Source organism: Limulus polyphemus, unplaced genomic scaffold (assembly GCF_000517525.1).
Source record: "Limulus polyphemus unplaced genomic scaffold, Limulus_polyphemus-2.1.2 Scaffold1999, whole genome shotgun sequence".
Classification (NCBI taxonomy): Eukaryota; Metazoa; Arthropoda; class Merostomata; order Xiphosura; family Limulidae; genus Limulus; species Limulus polyphemus.
The window spans coordinates 145383-162774 of record NW_013667609.1 but is presented as its reverse complement, the minus strand read 5'-3'; the positions used below and the strand labels follow the sequence as shown (position 1 = coordinate 162774).

General features: G+C 32.3%; 1 protein-coding gene across 7 annotated transcripts in view; it reads left to right on the top strand.

The window, feature by feature from the left end:
* LOC106465610 (ubiquitin-like domain-containing CTD phosphatase 1) overlaps window positions 1-12413 on the top strand; it is a 53102-nt gene extending 40689 nt beyond the window's left edge. For 5 of the 7 annotated variants that reach the window (XM_022393541.1, XM_022393542.1, XM_022393537.1 and 2 more), the window contains 3 exons: window positions 251-378; window positions 12033-12138; window positions 12191-12413. In XM_022393541.1, the coding sequence (XP_022249249.1) occupies window positions 251-378; window positions 12033-12138; window positions 12191-12226 (270 nt within the window). In that variant the 3' untranslated portion in view covers window positions 12227-12413. Of the gene's footprint in view, window positions 1-250; window positions 379-8387; window positions 8542-12032 lie in introns of those variants that run through there. The other 2 variants (XM_022393538.1, XM_013925843.2) reach the window with 2 other exon arrangements.
* Window positions 12414-17392: the final 4979 nt, after the last annotated feature.

Below are 17392 nucleotides of genomic sequence, written 5' to 3'. Positions count from 1 at the left end.
AAGTTTAAAGCCTTAAAGGTAAAAATAGGGTTTTTATTTGCTTGTTGCTCATTGCATAGCTTTTTACTTAAACATTAAAAAAAGATCAGCATACTTTTTGGACCTACCACCTTTTTTTTCTGTAGTAAGAATCATACTTTAGGACTACAAACAAAATAAAACCATCATGTCTTAAACTTATTATGAAAGTGCACTTAAACTGTTTTAGTTAGAATATAGAAAATAGCCACTTTAGTTTTTGTTTTTCCAGATTAAACCATTTCGAGAGGCTCACCTCAATCGAGAAAAAGACAACGAACTTCTGAAACTTTCCAAATACCTGAAGCATCTAGCAGCTGTTGAGGACATCAGCCAAGTGAAACACAAATACTGGGAAAGGTTAGTTTCAGTCATCCTCTCATATAAATTTTATTTCATAGAATTGAATTATCCACTAATCATGTGCTTAAACTCCAAGAATTTTAAATTATATTTATCCAGATTCCTCTAGTTAGTGTTTATCTCATACTTTTTACTTAGTTGTAGCAAAGTAAATTCTTAACTTTTGGGAAAAATTTATATTTTAAAAATGCATAAAAGTTATATTACTTTCTGTTGTAAAGTGTAAATAATATTTAACTAATATAAATATAGATACTACACATGCATGGCAGAATAGAGTAGATGTCTCATTAATTATTGTTTGCAATTGGTTCAGGTTTGATAAAGCCACAACAACTGCCAAAATAGAACATGTATATTTTATATTGTCAATCAGTTTGAAACTTGACAATATGGAGATTGACTGTAATTTTAGCACTGTTATATTAAACAGATATTTGTTTAATATACATCTTACTCAGTGACAACAAAAGAAAATGCATTGACAACAAATAATAAATAGTATGCTACTTAGATGCATAATGGAACAACAAATGTTTACCCATTACAACTCTGAAAATATTACTTAGACACCATAGAAAAATAATTTTTCTCTTCATCATGGCAAGAAATAGTATTTAAATTTATAATTTTCATTATGTTTTATCAAAGGAGATTTCAAACTATTTTAGTGATACAAATTAATACTCTTTGCTTTATATATGGGTGACAAAAGACCTCATATATATATATATATGAGTAAGTCAGTAATTTGTCACTTTAAAACCTGTGATGATTCATATCATAATAATAATAACTAGGTGATAAGGTCCACTCAAAGACTACAGAACTAAGAAAATTCATAAATGGCTATTGTCATCTTTCCTAATAATGTATTTATTGTGAAAAGAGTCAATAAGATTATTATAGACAAGCAGCAGCCTACTTGCTGATCCAACAAAACTAAACTCAAGCCTCAGCTTGTGAATGAGCAAGCTCTCTTTTATTCAGAGCCCTTGCCTACCATTGGCCCTTGCTAAGATCTTAAACAAATTGGAATGGACAATAATATCACATTTTCCTATGGCATGTTAAAGTACATTTGACTTGATAGGGGATCTTAGGTTAGCACATTATTTTACACATGTTAGCAATTTTCTTTTCATAAATAATTACTACAGTATTATAATTTTAACTTAAGGGTACTAGTGGAACTGAGAATGTTGATTTCGGGACTCATTTTTATATATTGCCAAATTATCCTTTATTTGGTGGCTCTGTTCATCATTGGTCCTAGCCAAGATTTTAAATAAATTAAAATAAACAGGAATGTTACATCCACCTAGGGTGTTTATAAGTATATTCGACTTGACTGGTGACCTTAGGTTACTATGTGGTGGCTTTAATACCACTGACATTGGCAAAATTATATTCCAATTACACCTGTGAGCTTGTGAACATATGGGAGTATCAAGCAGAATTGGTAAAAAATTATCAAATCCACCAGACTCCACAATTCATACACTTAGTGAAAACACTAACCACCCTGTCGTGATTACAAATTTCAAAGTCATCTCATCTGGATCATCCAATATTGAACTTTTAATTAAAGAAAGTTTATCTATTAGTAATGAACTCCCAACTTTAAATAATAACACAACTTCACTACAATTAAGTCTGTTTTGAATACTTGTATAATATTATTTTATTATTCTATTCTTTATTTATTTGGTTGTCTATTAATTTACTTCATCCTTTTATTCTGTATTTTAGTTACTTTTTATAAAATGTTTAAACTTTATAAATATTTGTACCTATTAATTTATCCTGTTCAGTATAGCTTGCTGAAGATGGAATATGTATATTTTGAAACTTTCAAGAAGTAAATATTTGTTACTGTACACACACGTGTCAAATGTTCATTGTTGCTGCCATCCTTCTGTTATTCATCAACAAATATCTTTCATAAAAACTGAAAGCAGGGACAAGTACATTTATAAACAACAAAAGAAGATTGTAAATATGGAATTTAGTCCTTAAATTTAAAAAAAAAAGAAGAAAGAAGGCAACAATTAGGTTTAAAAATGCACCTCAGTTGTATCTGCAGGTATACCATAGGATAACATTTTTCAGCTGATTCTCAATGATCAAAGAATATTTACAGGATGTAACCATACTTCGATTATTTAAATAACAACAAAGTATTCTCTCGATGAATTAACTTTTTTACACATGAATTCTGTATTATTCAAAAATTCTTTATCATATGTACTAGATACCTCATAAGCATGGTGAAAAAGTATATTAACAAAATTTTCTTTAAGTATGGTACGAATGAAGCTTACAAAATTAAAATAAAATTCTGTAAAAGTTTTCTTATGATAAACTTCATATGTAAAATGTCCATTATTATTATTTACCAGTGTCCAATAATGGAAGTTTATGATCCTCCTGATTTCCAAAATGATATCTCATTTCCGCACACAGCTTCTATTGTCTTGAGTTCATGCAATCTCTCAGAGAGATTTGTAAGCCACCAACCATGTGAAAACTCGCACCTAATCTCACATGAAGATACGGGAACTTGCACCACTGAATGATGATGTCATCATGCAGCAGAACCTTCCACAAATAGGACTGCTACATACCTACGTGCACAATGACTCTCTTTACATTTGCACTCGTGGATCTGGATTCTTTTCCTCAGCACTGTAGTGCACTGATGTGTTTTTGAGTTTGCTGAGATTTGCAATTTTTTTCAAATTTCAACTTTTTATTGATTGAGTTTATTAAACTAAACATAAAATTACAACTTAATGTGAATATTTGTAAAGCTGATGTGAGTGAAGAATCTCCTCACACAAAACAAATTGATGCCATTCCTGCCATTATTTGGTGGGGTCTATTATGCAGCCAGGACCTTCTGCTCACTTCCTTTCCCCCATTTTGTGCCTGAAACTGATGAGGACAAATTTGAGAACCAATTTTCACATTCAGGTTTGCATTGTGAACTACTATATCTAATGATTTCCTCTGACTTTCTTCACCTTATTTCTCAGCTATGTACAGTTATTTTTCTTATTCCATTGTCTTTTGACTCTTCCTTTTTGCTTTTACATAAGCCTTTCCTTGTCATTTCTTTATATATCTTCCCTCTTTTCTTATAGCGATTTATGGCACTTCTTTTCAGGCTCACCTTCTCTCCCTTTTAGTCATTTGTATTTCCTGTTCCTGGACTATCAATTTTCAGAGCCAACTTTACAAGTTTGAGGGGTCAGATCAAGACACACGGTAGTGTGTTGTGCAGTCAAAAAGTAACTAAACCACATGACACAAAGTGTGTTATTGACAGGAATGAAAACTTTGTGCTTTTCAAACATCTGTATAATTGCTACCATTAATCAAAACTATCCTGTTTTTTGTATGGTAAGTCTCCTAGGCCTTCTTACCTTACATTCACAATTTCAAAGAAGTTGCTTTAACCCTTATAATTTTACAGCAGGCCAAACTTAGCCTGAAATTCTTTGTTTTCTTCTTCACACCAGTAAAAAAAACAAAAAACTTCCTTTTCAAATTTGGTACACAGCTGGCATATATGTTCACCTAACTTGACAGAACATTTGGTGTAGTAGCTCAAGTATTCTTGGAGATGTGGGCAAAACTTATACTACAATATTGTAAACTTTTGCACTCGCCTGGACAAAAATTGGCTAACTTGATCACTCTGAAAGTTCTACCATGCATTGATGTATTTTTAAAAGTGGACCATTTTTTATTCTATAAAAAGCGGACATGAAATCCAAAGGTTATGAGACCAAAACTACCATTGTGTAAAAATTTTCAAACTATTTTTCCATGCTACTTTGCATCACACTTCAGACTAATAAAAACACTTCTTGCTATGTGATTGTTTTCATTTCTAACATATTTTGTAATATAACTTTATCTATTATATAAAACTATACAAGGAACATGATATCTATTGAAAAACAACTTGGCTGATAAAGTGTGGACAAAAATAAAGCAACTGAAAGATATGAACTCAAATTTATTGAAATATTGAAGAAACTCGCATGCAATTATAATGTCTCCAAATTTAACATACGTGCTTGATGGTAATGATTCCAAACTATATCTGAGTATCAAATTTATGTCCGTTGTGGTTATTTTTACCTAATGTACAACAAAAAAAGGTGTGGCCAAAAAAGAAGAAAAATTAATTGTGACACAAAGATGTGAAATTAGAGTTTGTCGCCAAAATGAGAAAAAATATTGATGATTAAAATTGTATATAAACTATTGTGGCTAAGTATTCAATATTTTACAAAATTTGTAGAGTATGCATATCTACTACAAGAAATCACATGAGGCACTATTGTTTTGTTGGTTGTGGGTTTGCACTCCATTTTATGTTAATGACAGGATTCTCCTTTACTACTCCCATGCATAATACTCCAAACATCACTTTCCTTCATCTTTGCAACTCCTATCACTTAGAGCAAGGAAATTGTTAACTCTCAACAATAAACTTCATACTGGTGTGTTCACTGTTCAATTATTGTAAAAATCAGGAGACCTGATCAGAATTTTTCAAAATGGTGAAGGTATTGGCAAGAGATGGGGGCTAATCTTGAACCCATGGCAACACCATCAATCTGATCATACATCTTCCCAATAAAAATGAAACTGAGCTACAGATTGCTTTGAAATATAGTAAGAAGTAAGATTTTATAATTCACTCACTTAAAGAATTAGACATTACATTTTATATAAACAATAGTTAAGTTAATGTTATTACTCAATGGTCTTTAAAGTAAGGTAAGCACCTTTAAAATCAGGAGTCCTAATAAGATTTTTTTAAATGGCGAAGGTATCATCAACATATCTATAATAGTAAAGAGGTTTAACCTCTTGTGAGTAGTTGTCCAGCCATTACTTTTTATGGAAGTACAAAAACATATTGACAAGAGATGAGGCTAATCTTGAACCCATGGCAACTTTTATCAATCATACAACTTACCATTGAAAATGAAATGAGACTTTAAATGCAAAATTGATTAACTTCAGAAAAACACATTTCAAAATGCTTACTTCATTGGAATGATCATTGTAAATCAAATCAGCAGTTGGCTGTATAGTATCTTCTATGGTATATTAGTGTATTATGATTCAATGTCACAATGAATGTCACTATCAAATTTCAGTGTTTGAATTTCATGACAGAATTCAAAATAGTCTTTAAAGGTGTATTCATATGTGGTGAACTTCTGTATAATTCTACCAAAAATCTGTCTAAAGTATGTTTATAAGTTTCAATAGAAAATTTAGTTAAAATACTTTTCACCATGCTTATGAGGTATCTACCACATACAGTGGTTTACATAAAGAATTTTTGAATAATAAAGAATTAATTTGTTAAAATGATTTTCCAAGTTAATTCATTGTCAAAATACTTTGTTGTTATTTAAATAATCGAAGTGTGGTTACATTGTTGTCTTATTTCTTTTTTTAAGTCTTATTTTGGTGTTTATAAGTTTACTTGTCCCCTACTATCAGCAGGGTTACATTTGTTCTACCAAGAGAAAATTGTTAACACACAAAAACCAGTCAAGTCCAATATTCTTATACACATCTTAGATGGATGTGATGTTCGTGTTTAATTTTATAAACATGTAATTGAGAGAAGTGCGCATAGGTAAACAAATATTTCAAAAAAAAAATAGGTGGGTAGAGCCACTGTGGTGGAAGAGATAAATATAAAGATATCTCATTAGAAAAAGTAGGAGGTCCTTATTTTATATCCTAGCTTTTCACTCTAGGTAATTTCAGTTCATAAGACATTATACACATTGTATTGTGGGTATTATAAAATGTAATCTGGATGAAGGCAGATGATGCTGTACCACATGACACACAAGAATTGATATTTAGCTTTTTTCTAATATTTACATTTAAATTAAGAAATAAAAACATGTATAATACTAAAATTTGAATTATAATCTATAATTTTATACCAAACATATTGACATACATTCATAAAATAGTAGTTTAATAAAATTTTGAATGTAAGTCTGTCTATAAAATGCCAGATTAGAAGTTGGCTATTGTTAATCGTCTTTTCAAATAGAAGTGATAAAAATTGTCCCATTAATTATAGGTCTATCTGTCTTACATTAAAGGTGGGAAATGTGTTTAACATCTGATAAAAGATGCTTTGCAATGTCATTTAACAAAACTTAAAATTTTGTTGGATAGTCAGCATAATTTCATTAAGGGGAAAATCTTGCCTTATGTGCCTTTGATATTCTTTAAAGAGGTTACTGCTTTTGTAGATGAGGGTATGGGTATTGATTTTGTGTATGTGGATTATCAGAAAGCACTTGACAAGGTGCCACATGAAAGGCTTGTTATAAAAGTTGTATCTATAGATGTGGGGGATAGTTTGGCTTATTGGATAGCAAACTGACTAGATGGAATGAAACAGAGGGTTGTTATAAATAAAGATCAGTCAAACTGGATTTATGTCACAAGATGGGCACCTTAGGGCTCACTGTTAAGACATTTCTTCTGTTTGATTTACATCAATGGCATAGATAAAGGATTGGTCAATAGATGATTTAAACTTGCAGATGAGTATTGCTGGCTGTGAGGAGGATGCTGCTGCTTTACAAAAGGATTTGGATTATTTGATGAGTTTGGTGAATAATTAGCAGATGGTTTTTAATTATAATGAATGCAAGTTAATATATGTGGGATATCAAAATATGAATTATGATTATAATTTTGATGGGAATAACCTTAGCAGTGTTATCGAAGAAAAAGATCTTGATGTTCTGATTCATCAGTCTCTTAAGCCATCCAAACAGTCTGCTGTTGCTAGTGGCAAGGCAAATAGGATTTTAGATTGTGCCTACAGTAATATTGAATGCAAGTCTAAAGAAGTTATAATGTCATTATGTAGATCAAATTTTGAGTACTGTGTTCAGTCTTGGGCCCCTTACCTTAGAAAGGACATTCAGTTGTTGGAAAGGGCTACTGGGATGATACCTGGGATGGAAAGGTTGTCATATGAGGATAGGTTAAGATCTCTTGAAAGTAGAAAGTTACAAGGGATATGATTTAGGTGTAAGATTATTAAAGAAATTAATAGCATTGATGCATCATCTTTTTTTGTATTTATCAGTGAGAATGGTAAGATTAGGGGACATAGATATAAAGTGGCAGAGTAGGAATCATCTTCAGCTAAGGCAGCTTTATTTTTCTAACAAGGTTGTTGACCTTTGAAATGAGTTACTTTCAGATGTGGTTAATTTTAGAGAATTTAAGGGAAAGCTTGATGTATATAACTGAATGATAAAGGCATGGATAGCTTCGAGTTTTTTAGTGTTTAATTTGATGGATAGGATGACCTAAATGAACCAAAAGGTCCTTTGTTATCCTTCAGTTTCGTGATAAGTTGTAATCAAAAATCTGTTAAGAAATCTTACTCAAGGGGTGTATCCACAGATACATCTAAGTATGTGTTTGAACTTGTCACCTAAAATTTTTTTTTAGATTTAAGGACTGAATTTCTGCTTTGAAATCTTAGAATGTGATGTATAAATTTACTTATCCCTGCTCTCAGCAGGACTAAAAAAAATTGTTAGAATGAATAAAAGTACATGCTAACCTAAGATCTCTGGCTTTAAAGATGTTAGGTTAAATGCATATCTTCATACTTAATAATGCAGCTATATTTCTGAAAACTTTGATAATCTGGTGTCATACCCTTAACTTGACTTACATCACTGGTTTTAAAGATGATAGGAAGGATGTGAATACTTCTGCTTGAAAGAATAGCTCTGCTTCTGGTTATAGTGAAGTACCATGTTTTACCCTACTCAGAAATACACTAACCAAGTTGTTGAAAGCTCCTCAGTAAAAGCAAACGTAATGCGGGAGATATTTCTGTTAGTTAATAAGTATAATTTTTGAGTTGTGTATTAGAAATAGTCTACTTAATACTTTTTTTTCATGATGTTCTGCAGGTATAAGCTAGTGACTAGCCAGGATGATGGAACTAGTGGCTAAAGTTGCTTCACTTTGAGATATATTTATTTTCACATAGTTGGTGGTGATGTTTTAAATTATCTCCCAGCATGTATGTATTGTATTAGCAATAAATCTCAGATTTTTCATCCATTTTGTGAATGTTACTTTTATACCTTGCTATTAGTTGTTGTTTTGTTTTTTGTCTCAGTACAGTTTCTGTAATTTTCTTAGATGCTGATTTACTGTTATTTGGAACTATGTGCTCAGTAGATCGTTATGTTTGATGACACTGGTTTTTACATAGTTCAGTATCATGTTATAGGGGTGTACTGACAAATTTTGATATGTTTTTATTCTATCAAGATATTTTCTTTAAAATAATTGTGGATTGAAAGTAAAAAACAATTTGGTGTTACATTTCAACTACATCATCTATAAAAGATTGGAGGAAATATTAGTTGTTGTTTTTTTTCCGTATATTCCTTATAAAATAATCAAATAAATATTTAAGTTAACAGCTAAAGAGTTATGGTAATAAAACTTCAATACATTAATTGCTATCAAATGTGGAGCAAGTGTGTCTCCATAGCCTCATGGATTGTACGTCTTAATATTCACATATCTAGCCATTATAGGGCATTAGATTCTCTTAATATATAAAGTAGAACATATCATTTAAATCACTAAATAGTCTTAACTATTGTGTATAAGTCTCAGACCACCACAACAATTATAAGCATTTAGTGCCATTGGAGGGCATCTTAAGTGGTACTATTTACGATGTTTATTTTTTTGTATAAAAACTAAGTATGGTATTGAATCAAATTTTTATCAAACAAAAACCTAGAATATATCTTATAAGTAGAGATCTTCTAAAGTTAATACATTAACTTGTACCAAACATGGTGGATCATATGTCCAAACAGTATCATGGATTCTGCTTTCATGACTACTTGTACAACTTGATTCTGTTTTTTCATTCTCCCAGCTTACATCTGCTTCAGTATTGTTTGTCTTGCAAGCCTCATGCAATTGCCTGCACACAAATATCTCAATCTGCTCAATATGCCATGATTAAGGCTAAAAATATCCCCTCCATAATTGTTAGAATTATGCTAGCAGTTATAGTGTGTATTTTGAGGAGGTTGTAGGTTAAAATTTCTATGAAAAAGGTAGGTTAGGTTGTCTTAAGCCATTTCAGGATCCTATTAGATCTTTCTTTTTGCATCTTAAGGATATGATAATTTTACCACAAAGATGCACTCAATTGGTCTCAAGCTTTGAGTCAAATACCACAATATATTCTAATAGCCTAGGTTTTTTTTAATATCCTAATTTTCTATTTCGTTTTAAAACAACTGCCACTTTAATTCTTTCAGATGTATCTTCTTAAAGTATTATGTTGTAAAAGTATTTCTATTCCCATTGATTTGTAATATTTGGAAAATAACATTTTGTTCACCTTTGTTCATTGTAATTAAAAACACTTCCATTCCGGTTGAACTTTTGTGACCTCTTTTTTTATGCCAGACATTAAAGCTTTGCAACTTTTTAACAGTACTTTTTGCTGAAAATAAAGTATTGAAAAGTAAAAATATCTTAATTCTTAGTCCAAAAGAAAAAAAAAATTATATTTTAAAAATTCTTTGTAAAACATTATTCTATTATGTTACTTATATTTGGTGTAATTAATGATAAGTATACATAATCACATTTGACCTGCTGTTTCTAGCTCTCCAAGTATGTGGCATACACAACAGCTACATAAGTTATTATTTTACTTTGTTGGATTAATTGCACCAAATTTGTTCAGACTGTAAAAAAGTAAAAATGTTGCAATCTGTGTAGGTCATGAATGTAATTAGGACAGTAAAACTACTAGTTAATAGAATATAAATTTTGCTCATTTTTTAACATAGTTGTTTATTACTAACTGTTATTTAAAGCAGAAAAAACAATATTATAATGCAAAACTGTTATGGGATCAAACTTGAATCCTTATATTCGACCACTTGATACTATTGTGATATATACAATAAATCCTGATAAAAATAATTCCAATTGGGCGAAGCTTTCTTCCCAAACAGAAATGGTATCTGTAATAACACGAAATTAGTATGTTAATTGTTTTTACGTAATAAAAGTTTTCCCATTTGTATTACTATTAGTAGTACCATTTTTAATTTGTAACTTATTAACACTTCACATTATTACTGGTACTATTATCATTGGAGGCCCGGCATGGCCAGGTGGTAAGAGGGCTCGACTCGCAATCTGAGGGTCGCGGATTCGAATCCCCGTCCTACCAAACATGCTCGCCCTTTCACCCATGGGGGCATTATAATGTGATGGTCAATCCCACTATTCGTTGGTAAAAGAGTAGCCAAGAATTGGCGGTGGGTGGTGTTGACTAGCTGCCTTCCCTCTAGTGGGACGGCTAGTGCAGATGACTCTCGTGTAGCTTTGCGCAAAATTCAAAATCAAACCAATCAAAAACAATTATCATTAGAGACATTACTATGGGTGCTTTTTTATTATTTTTACCAGGATTCATTTTAAAGATGAGAGTGTTTTAATACACTACAATAAAAGGACTGTGCGATTTCAGCTCGTCGTAGTTTTCTACGTATATAATAGCCAAACAAATGTCTGTCACCCTCTATCTCCTGAATCGTAGGAAAAATAAGTTATATATATTAAAATGTTTATTTTCAAGAGTACATTACAGGAACATTATTGATTTTTTTATAATATCTAAAATTTCATATCGATCCATCACTTTGATATGGGATTAATGGTCAATCTGAGAAGGAAAACTTACCAAGAACAAATTATTTGTGTGTGTGTGTGTGAGGGAATTTCAACAACAAAAAAAGGATTTCCTCCGTTGATGGATTGAAATATATACTCAGAAGACCGGAGCATGAATGGGAATAATGTATAAAGAAAGAAATGTGTTTTCGTAATATTTGTTGTTGTTCAGTTTGTATAAAACAACGTATATGAATTAAATTGAGTATCTCCCTTTTGGCATTTCATATAGAAATGACAACTGTCAAAAAGTGTTCACTTCGATAGCTGTTTTTTTCTTGCGTTCTGAATGTGACAAGGAACGGTAGCATCCAGCGGAAAAATTCACGTGACTACTTAGCGAGCTTTAGCTCTCTGCATGAAAACCCAAACATTTTTTGCCGACAATACATTATAGTCAGTCTTCTTTGCTTAAAAACAAACACACTTCAATTTTCCTTATTGAAATAACACATGAAATGATAAAATACAGTTGTAAATGGCCCACTAGACAACTATACTTCGCATACCTTATGGTCCAAGGCATTTGGTTAACTGTACTTTTTTTTTATTTATTCATCACTATTTTTAGGAAAATTACCGTTTAATTGTTTCAACAGGCACCTGCTAGTATATTACGTTTATTACTTCAAATCACACTTTGAAAGTAATAATGTAGTTTTTTTTTCTCAGAATTTCAGCCAAAAATAAACAAGGGTTATTTTTGCCTAGCCATCCCTAATTTTGAACTGATGCGCAAAAAGGAAGGCAAATAGCCAACAGCACTCACCGCCAACTGTTAAGCTCCTCAAGCCTGATCAAATAATGGAATTTAATTGTAACTCTTATAGCACATCCACGGCCTCAAAAGTGTGGAGCTCATCTTTACGGAATAAATTGCGAACTTCAAATCCTCGGATTCGTAGTTCGGGCACGCTTAACGTTTGTCAACGCCTGGTCCAGTGTAGAGGTGAAATCAGACTTTGTGCTTAACGTTTGTCAACGCCTGGTCCAGTGTAGAGGTGAAATCAGACTTTGTGCTTAACGTTTGTCAACGCCTGGTCCAGTGTAGAAGTGAAATCAGACTTTGTGCTTAACGTTTGTCAACGCCTGGTCCAGTGTAGAGGTGAAATCAGACTTTGTGCTTAACGTTTGTCAACGCCTGGTCCAGTGTAGAGGTGAAATCAAACTTTGTGTCGAAACCATACAAAAATAAAATAAAATGTGCAATATTACCTTGGTGATTTTTTTAAACAGAAGTTGAAAGCTACAAATAGATATTTAAATATAACCACTAATATAATAATGTGTCAAACCTATCGGATAGCATTTCTGTAATCCAACAATTGGTACAAAATGATTTTTGTTTGTAATTTGAGATATATTGGAAAAATAAGGGTTCTGACATGGCATTGATCATCTATTAGCGCTTTTATTATCACATTAAACTTCTACATGAGGAAAAATAAACCTTACATTCCATACATTGAAATAAGACTGAACTAAAACGATTTTTAAGCTTTAGAAATCATTATTTTTGACTTTTTATTTACGTATATTTGTAAATATACTGCTTTTTTTTGCGTCCGAGTAAACAGACAAAAACTATTTTGAATATTGATGGCAGCAGAATCAAACAAATTGCTTTTTGAATACAGAAATTAAAATCGCCACGAAAAGTCAGTTTGTGAAAAAATTTGGTAGACAAGATTAGAATTAATTTGCATTTCCTCAACCTCTCGCTCCCATGTAAATACCTAAGCAAAACTAGAATACAGTTCACATTAAACTTGTTTAAATTCATAGATAGAAATCCAATAAAATTAGTAATACTTTTTTCTGTCTATCTATAAAAGAGTTTTCTTGCGACTAGTTTTTTGTGCTACTTTGAATTTTTCATTCTTTAATGTCTTTGTCAAATGTGTTATTGAGAAAATCTTATCATGATGTTAGAAAAACACGTAGGTTCAAGAAGTATTGATAGAAATGAATAGAAATCGTGTATATATGAAGATAAACAACAGTTTATTCGCCAAATTGATGGTCTTGCACCCAGCATAAATTAGAAATCTGAGGAATTATATCGAATAGTAATTGCAATTACAGAATTTATCCATGAGATATAACTACATCATATTGAATCTGGTAATGCCATACTCGTAAGGTGTTGAATTAATATTAAGAAACCAAAACCTCTTCTCCTACCAGACCTTACTGGAATAAATGATCCCACTTAAATAACGCAAGGGCATAATATTATATAATGGAAAAAGAAAAATTATCATACAAGTATACCTTTGTCTGGAATTAGAACAGTATTCAAAGTTTGTTCGGTGCCGCCATTTCGGGTTGCAGATACAGTCAATATAAACACATATATGAAAATTGCTGATTAGTATAATAACAAATGCCAAATATTTAATTGGGCTCATACATAAGCGACCATAAACTATTAATTTTCACTTTAATATTAGATTAATCAAATTAAAATATTTTAGTCTTAATAACAGCTCTGCGTATTCGCATTACTCTGTCAGTAAGCTTATCAAAATGTTCAGATATTAGAGAATTCCAGACTGAATAAATTGACATAATCGAGTTACATTGTTTCTCATCATAGGTTTCACATGTGTATTGATTTCATTCCGTAAGTTGTGTTAATAGAGCTAAAACATAGTTTAGACGTATGTCCCGGATCGTTCTCCTATTGGAAAATGAAACTTCGGTAGTACTTCTAACACCAGAAGGTACGATGTATCTTTGTAGGACACCGTACTTTTCAGAACTTAAGAGTGGAAAGCAAAAAAGAATATATAATGATGTGTCACCCATACTGCATCTGCCATACCTAGTGCCGACGAACTCTTTCGCCCTATACCAGGACTAATCAGGCCACCTGAGATACGACAGACATAACAGTGGTCTAGGTACTATTTATATCATCAGTGTCACGAACAACAGTTGTTATGGTACCAACTATCAATAGATTAAGTAAGTGAAATGTAATTATTTACGCATTGTACCTGCGACTATAAATCTCTTGGTCTATTATAACAAAATAGCCCCTAACCATGATCTCTCGACCACGTTGTATGAAATATCCAAGTTATTTTTAATTTATAAAGTTGTTATTGGGCTACTATTTGGTCACTTTGATAAATCTAGTTAATGTTTCGGGAAAATTATTAGATAATGTTTGCATTTGTATGTATCAGTTACATGATTTAGTCTTTGTTATAATCTATAAACTTTATTATAAGCGTGTTAATTTTTATATCATCTCCAATCTCGAGAACAGTTTCAAAACTTTTCAACGTATAGTGTACGTCGAAATGGTTACTATATAGAATGATTAGAACATGTATTTGGGGGTAAGGGGTGGTACTTGTGATCGTTTATACTTTGAATAAATAAAATTACGTCTTTAAAATACGTTTTAATTTTACTTGTGTCATGATTGATAATCTTTTTTCTTTGGCCCCCAGTGGCACAGCGCTATGTCTGCGGACTTATACCGCTAGAAACCGGGTTTCGATACCCGTGGTGGGTAGAGCACAGATAGCCCATTGTGTAGCTTTGTGCTTAATTACAAACAAACCTTTTTTCTTTGTTTTATATTTTATTAGAGAAACAAACTGAAACTTTCAATATTTTCTACAGTAAACTAATTATTTCCTGATGTAGCTTACAATTCTTTCATAATCATCATGCAAAATATCAACATTAACTTAAGTTAATGTTTTTACCTTGCCGGCATCACTTATACAATATTCGTGACTTTTTTTTACAAAGCTCTGTCCATGTTGAACTTAATAATTTAAGCAATTGGATAAACAAGAGTGTTGCAAAGAGGGTTTGTTATGAATTTCGCGCAAAGCTACACGAGGGCTATCTGCGCTAGCCGTCCTTAATTTTGCAGTGTACGACTAGAGGGGAGGCAGCTAGTCATCACCACCCACCGCCAACTCTTGGGCTACTCTTTTACCAACGAATAGTGGGATTGACCGTAACATTGTAACGCCCCCACGGCTGAAAGGGCGAACATGTTTGGTGTGACGGAGATTCGAACCCGCAGATTGCGAATCGAGTGCCCTAACCACCTGGCCATGCCAGGCCCTACAAAGAGGGCTATCGCTTTGTCCATTGCGCGGGAAAGCGTGCAGAACCGTTCCTAATAATTTAGCGAAACCTATCTATAATTGAAATAAAAAGAAGTAATGTTTGTTGACATTGTGATAAGACATGTTGACATTTTCATGTTATAGATATTTTGTGATGAAAGTCTAGCTACGTTTAAGTATATGATAAATACAAAAGTAGATGTAATATATCATTGTGGCGAAATTTTTTTTCTTATTAATGTACTTTTTAATTTTGATTAATTATCATCTTAGTTAACTAAGGATGACTGCAATATACAGGTATATATTGTTTGTTTGTTTGGTTCGAATAGTCCTCCGGGTAGTCGGCGATAACTTTTCAGACTTACAATGCTAAAATCTAGATTCGATTCCTCGCGGCGGACAGAGCGCAGATAACCCACTGCGCTTCAAAAATCTGTGCAAAGCTACTGAAGAAATTTCTGTATTAGCCGTTTCTAATTTTGAAGTGACAGACTAGAGCAGCGTTTCTCAATCTTTTTGGAACCAGAGCTCTACTTCCCTAAACTGTCGCGAACTACTTGTTTGTTATTAAGCACAAAGCTACACAAAGGGCTATCTGTGCTCTACCCACCACGGGTATCAAAACCCGGTTTCTAGCAGTATAAGTCCGCAGACATACCACTGTGCCACTGAGGGGCCGCGAACTACTTAAATGCAAGTTCAACGAAAAACCATTATGATTTACATATGAATATTATTTCAACTTTTGTACGTTTGTTTCAGTGGGATATCTTATTTCTGTAGAAAACCAAAATATATCATAGAAAGAGGCCAATTCTGGATAATTATTAGCATCTTAAGCACTACATTGTAACATCTTGCTAAGCTTGTTTACGAACAGAAAAATTGGTTATGACGGACCGGTGGTTAAGAAACACTGGACTAGAGGAAAGGCAGCTAAACAACAGCAACCACAAGCAACTCTTGTGATGCTGTAATTGCATAATGGGATTTGACGTCACTCTTATCACGCACTCACATTCCCCTTGCGGTGCGAGATTTTAAAGCAACAGGATTTGTATCGTGGACTCTCGAGCATACAGCTCGCCACATTAACCACTAGGCCACCCTCGGTCCCATTAAGTATTAAACAAAGAAAGATATATTTTGATACATGCACACTATAAATATTTCCTATCACAGGTAAAGTCTCCGTTAAAAACAAATGCTATAAGAAGCCCTTCTTTGCATCCTCCGTTGTTAAAACGGTAAATCTACGGATTTATAACGCTAAAGTCAAGGGTTCGATTCCCCTCCGTGGACATAGCAGATAGCCCATTGTCGCTTTGCTGCGAAAAAACACACCCTTTTGTTCTTTGAATGCTTGATTTGTTTGATCTTTCCTTAACTGAATGTTGATACAGTATGCTGAACTGGTACTGTCGACTGAAACCAGGTCTGATCAAACAAGATGTGGATTGTAAATAAAATTATCAAGTGCAATATATGCTACACTCAAATTTATAATGTATACGTGTACTTTTTCTAACGCAATCAGAAATTCTTATCTTAACAAATATATATTCTACTTGTATAAACAAAAAAAGAATAGTTAAGGGTATAGCTTATACAAACTCACGACGACAAAATGGCTGAACTATGAACGAAGTTGAGTAGTAGTTGTATTTTTTAGAGATTTGTGAACAAAAATAATTATATTTTATCACTTCAGTACAGGAGGCGTTATTCTGTCACGTGCCATTTCTTCTAACAGTTTGTACATCGTGACATACTTCATCAGTTATGACAAGGTTCGGTAATAAGGTCGCTTAACTTTGTCTCAAAAGCTTGAAATAATTTCATTTTAATTATAGAAGCGAAATAGCTACATAAAATATCAACGTTAAACCGACTCCAGTCTTGTGTTACTCGGCAAAAAGTCAAAGAATATTGTTACGTATTAGAATTTCGAACAGTGCTAAGCTGAGTTAACTGATAATTTAAATTTAGTAGTTAAATTGTATTTTGGATTTAATATTTAAATATATGCCGATATTTTAGTCAATTTACAATATTTGCCAACAATATTGATACACACCATCTTCGTT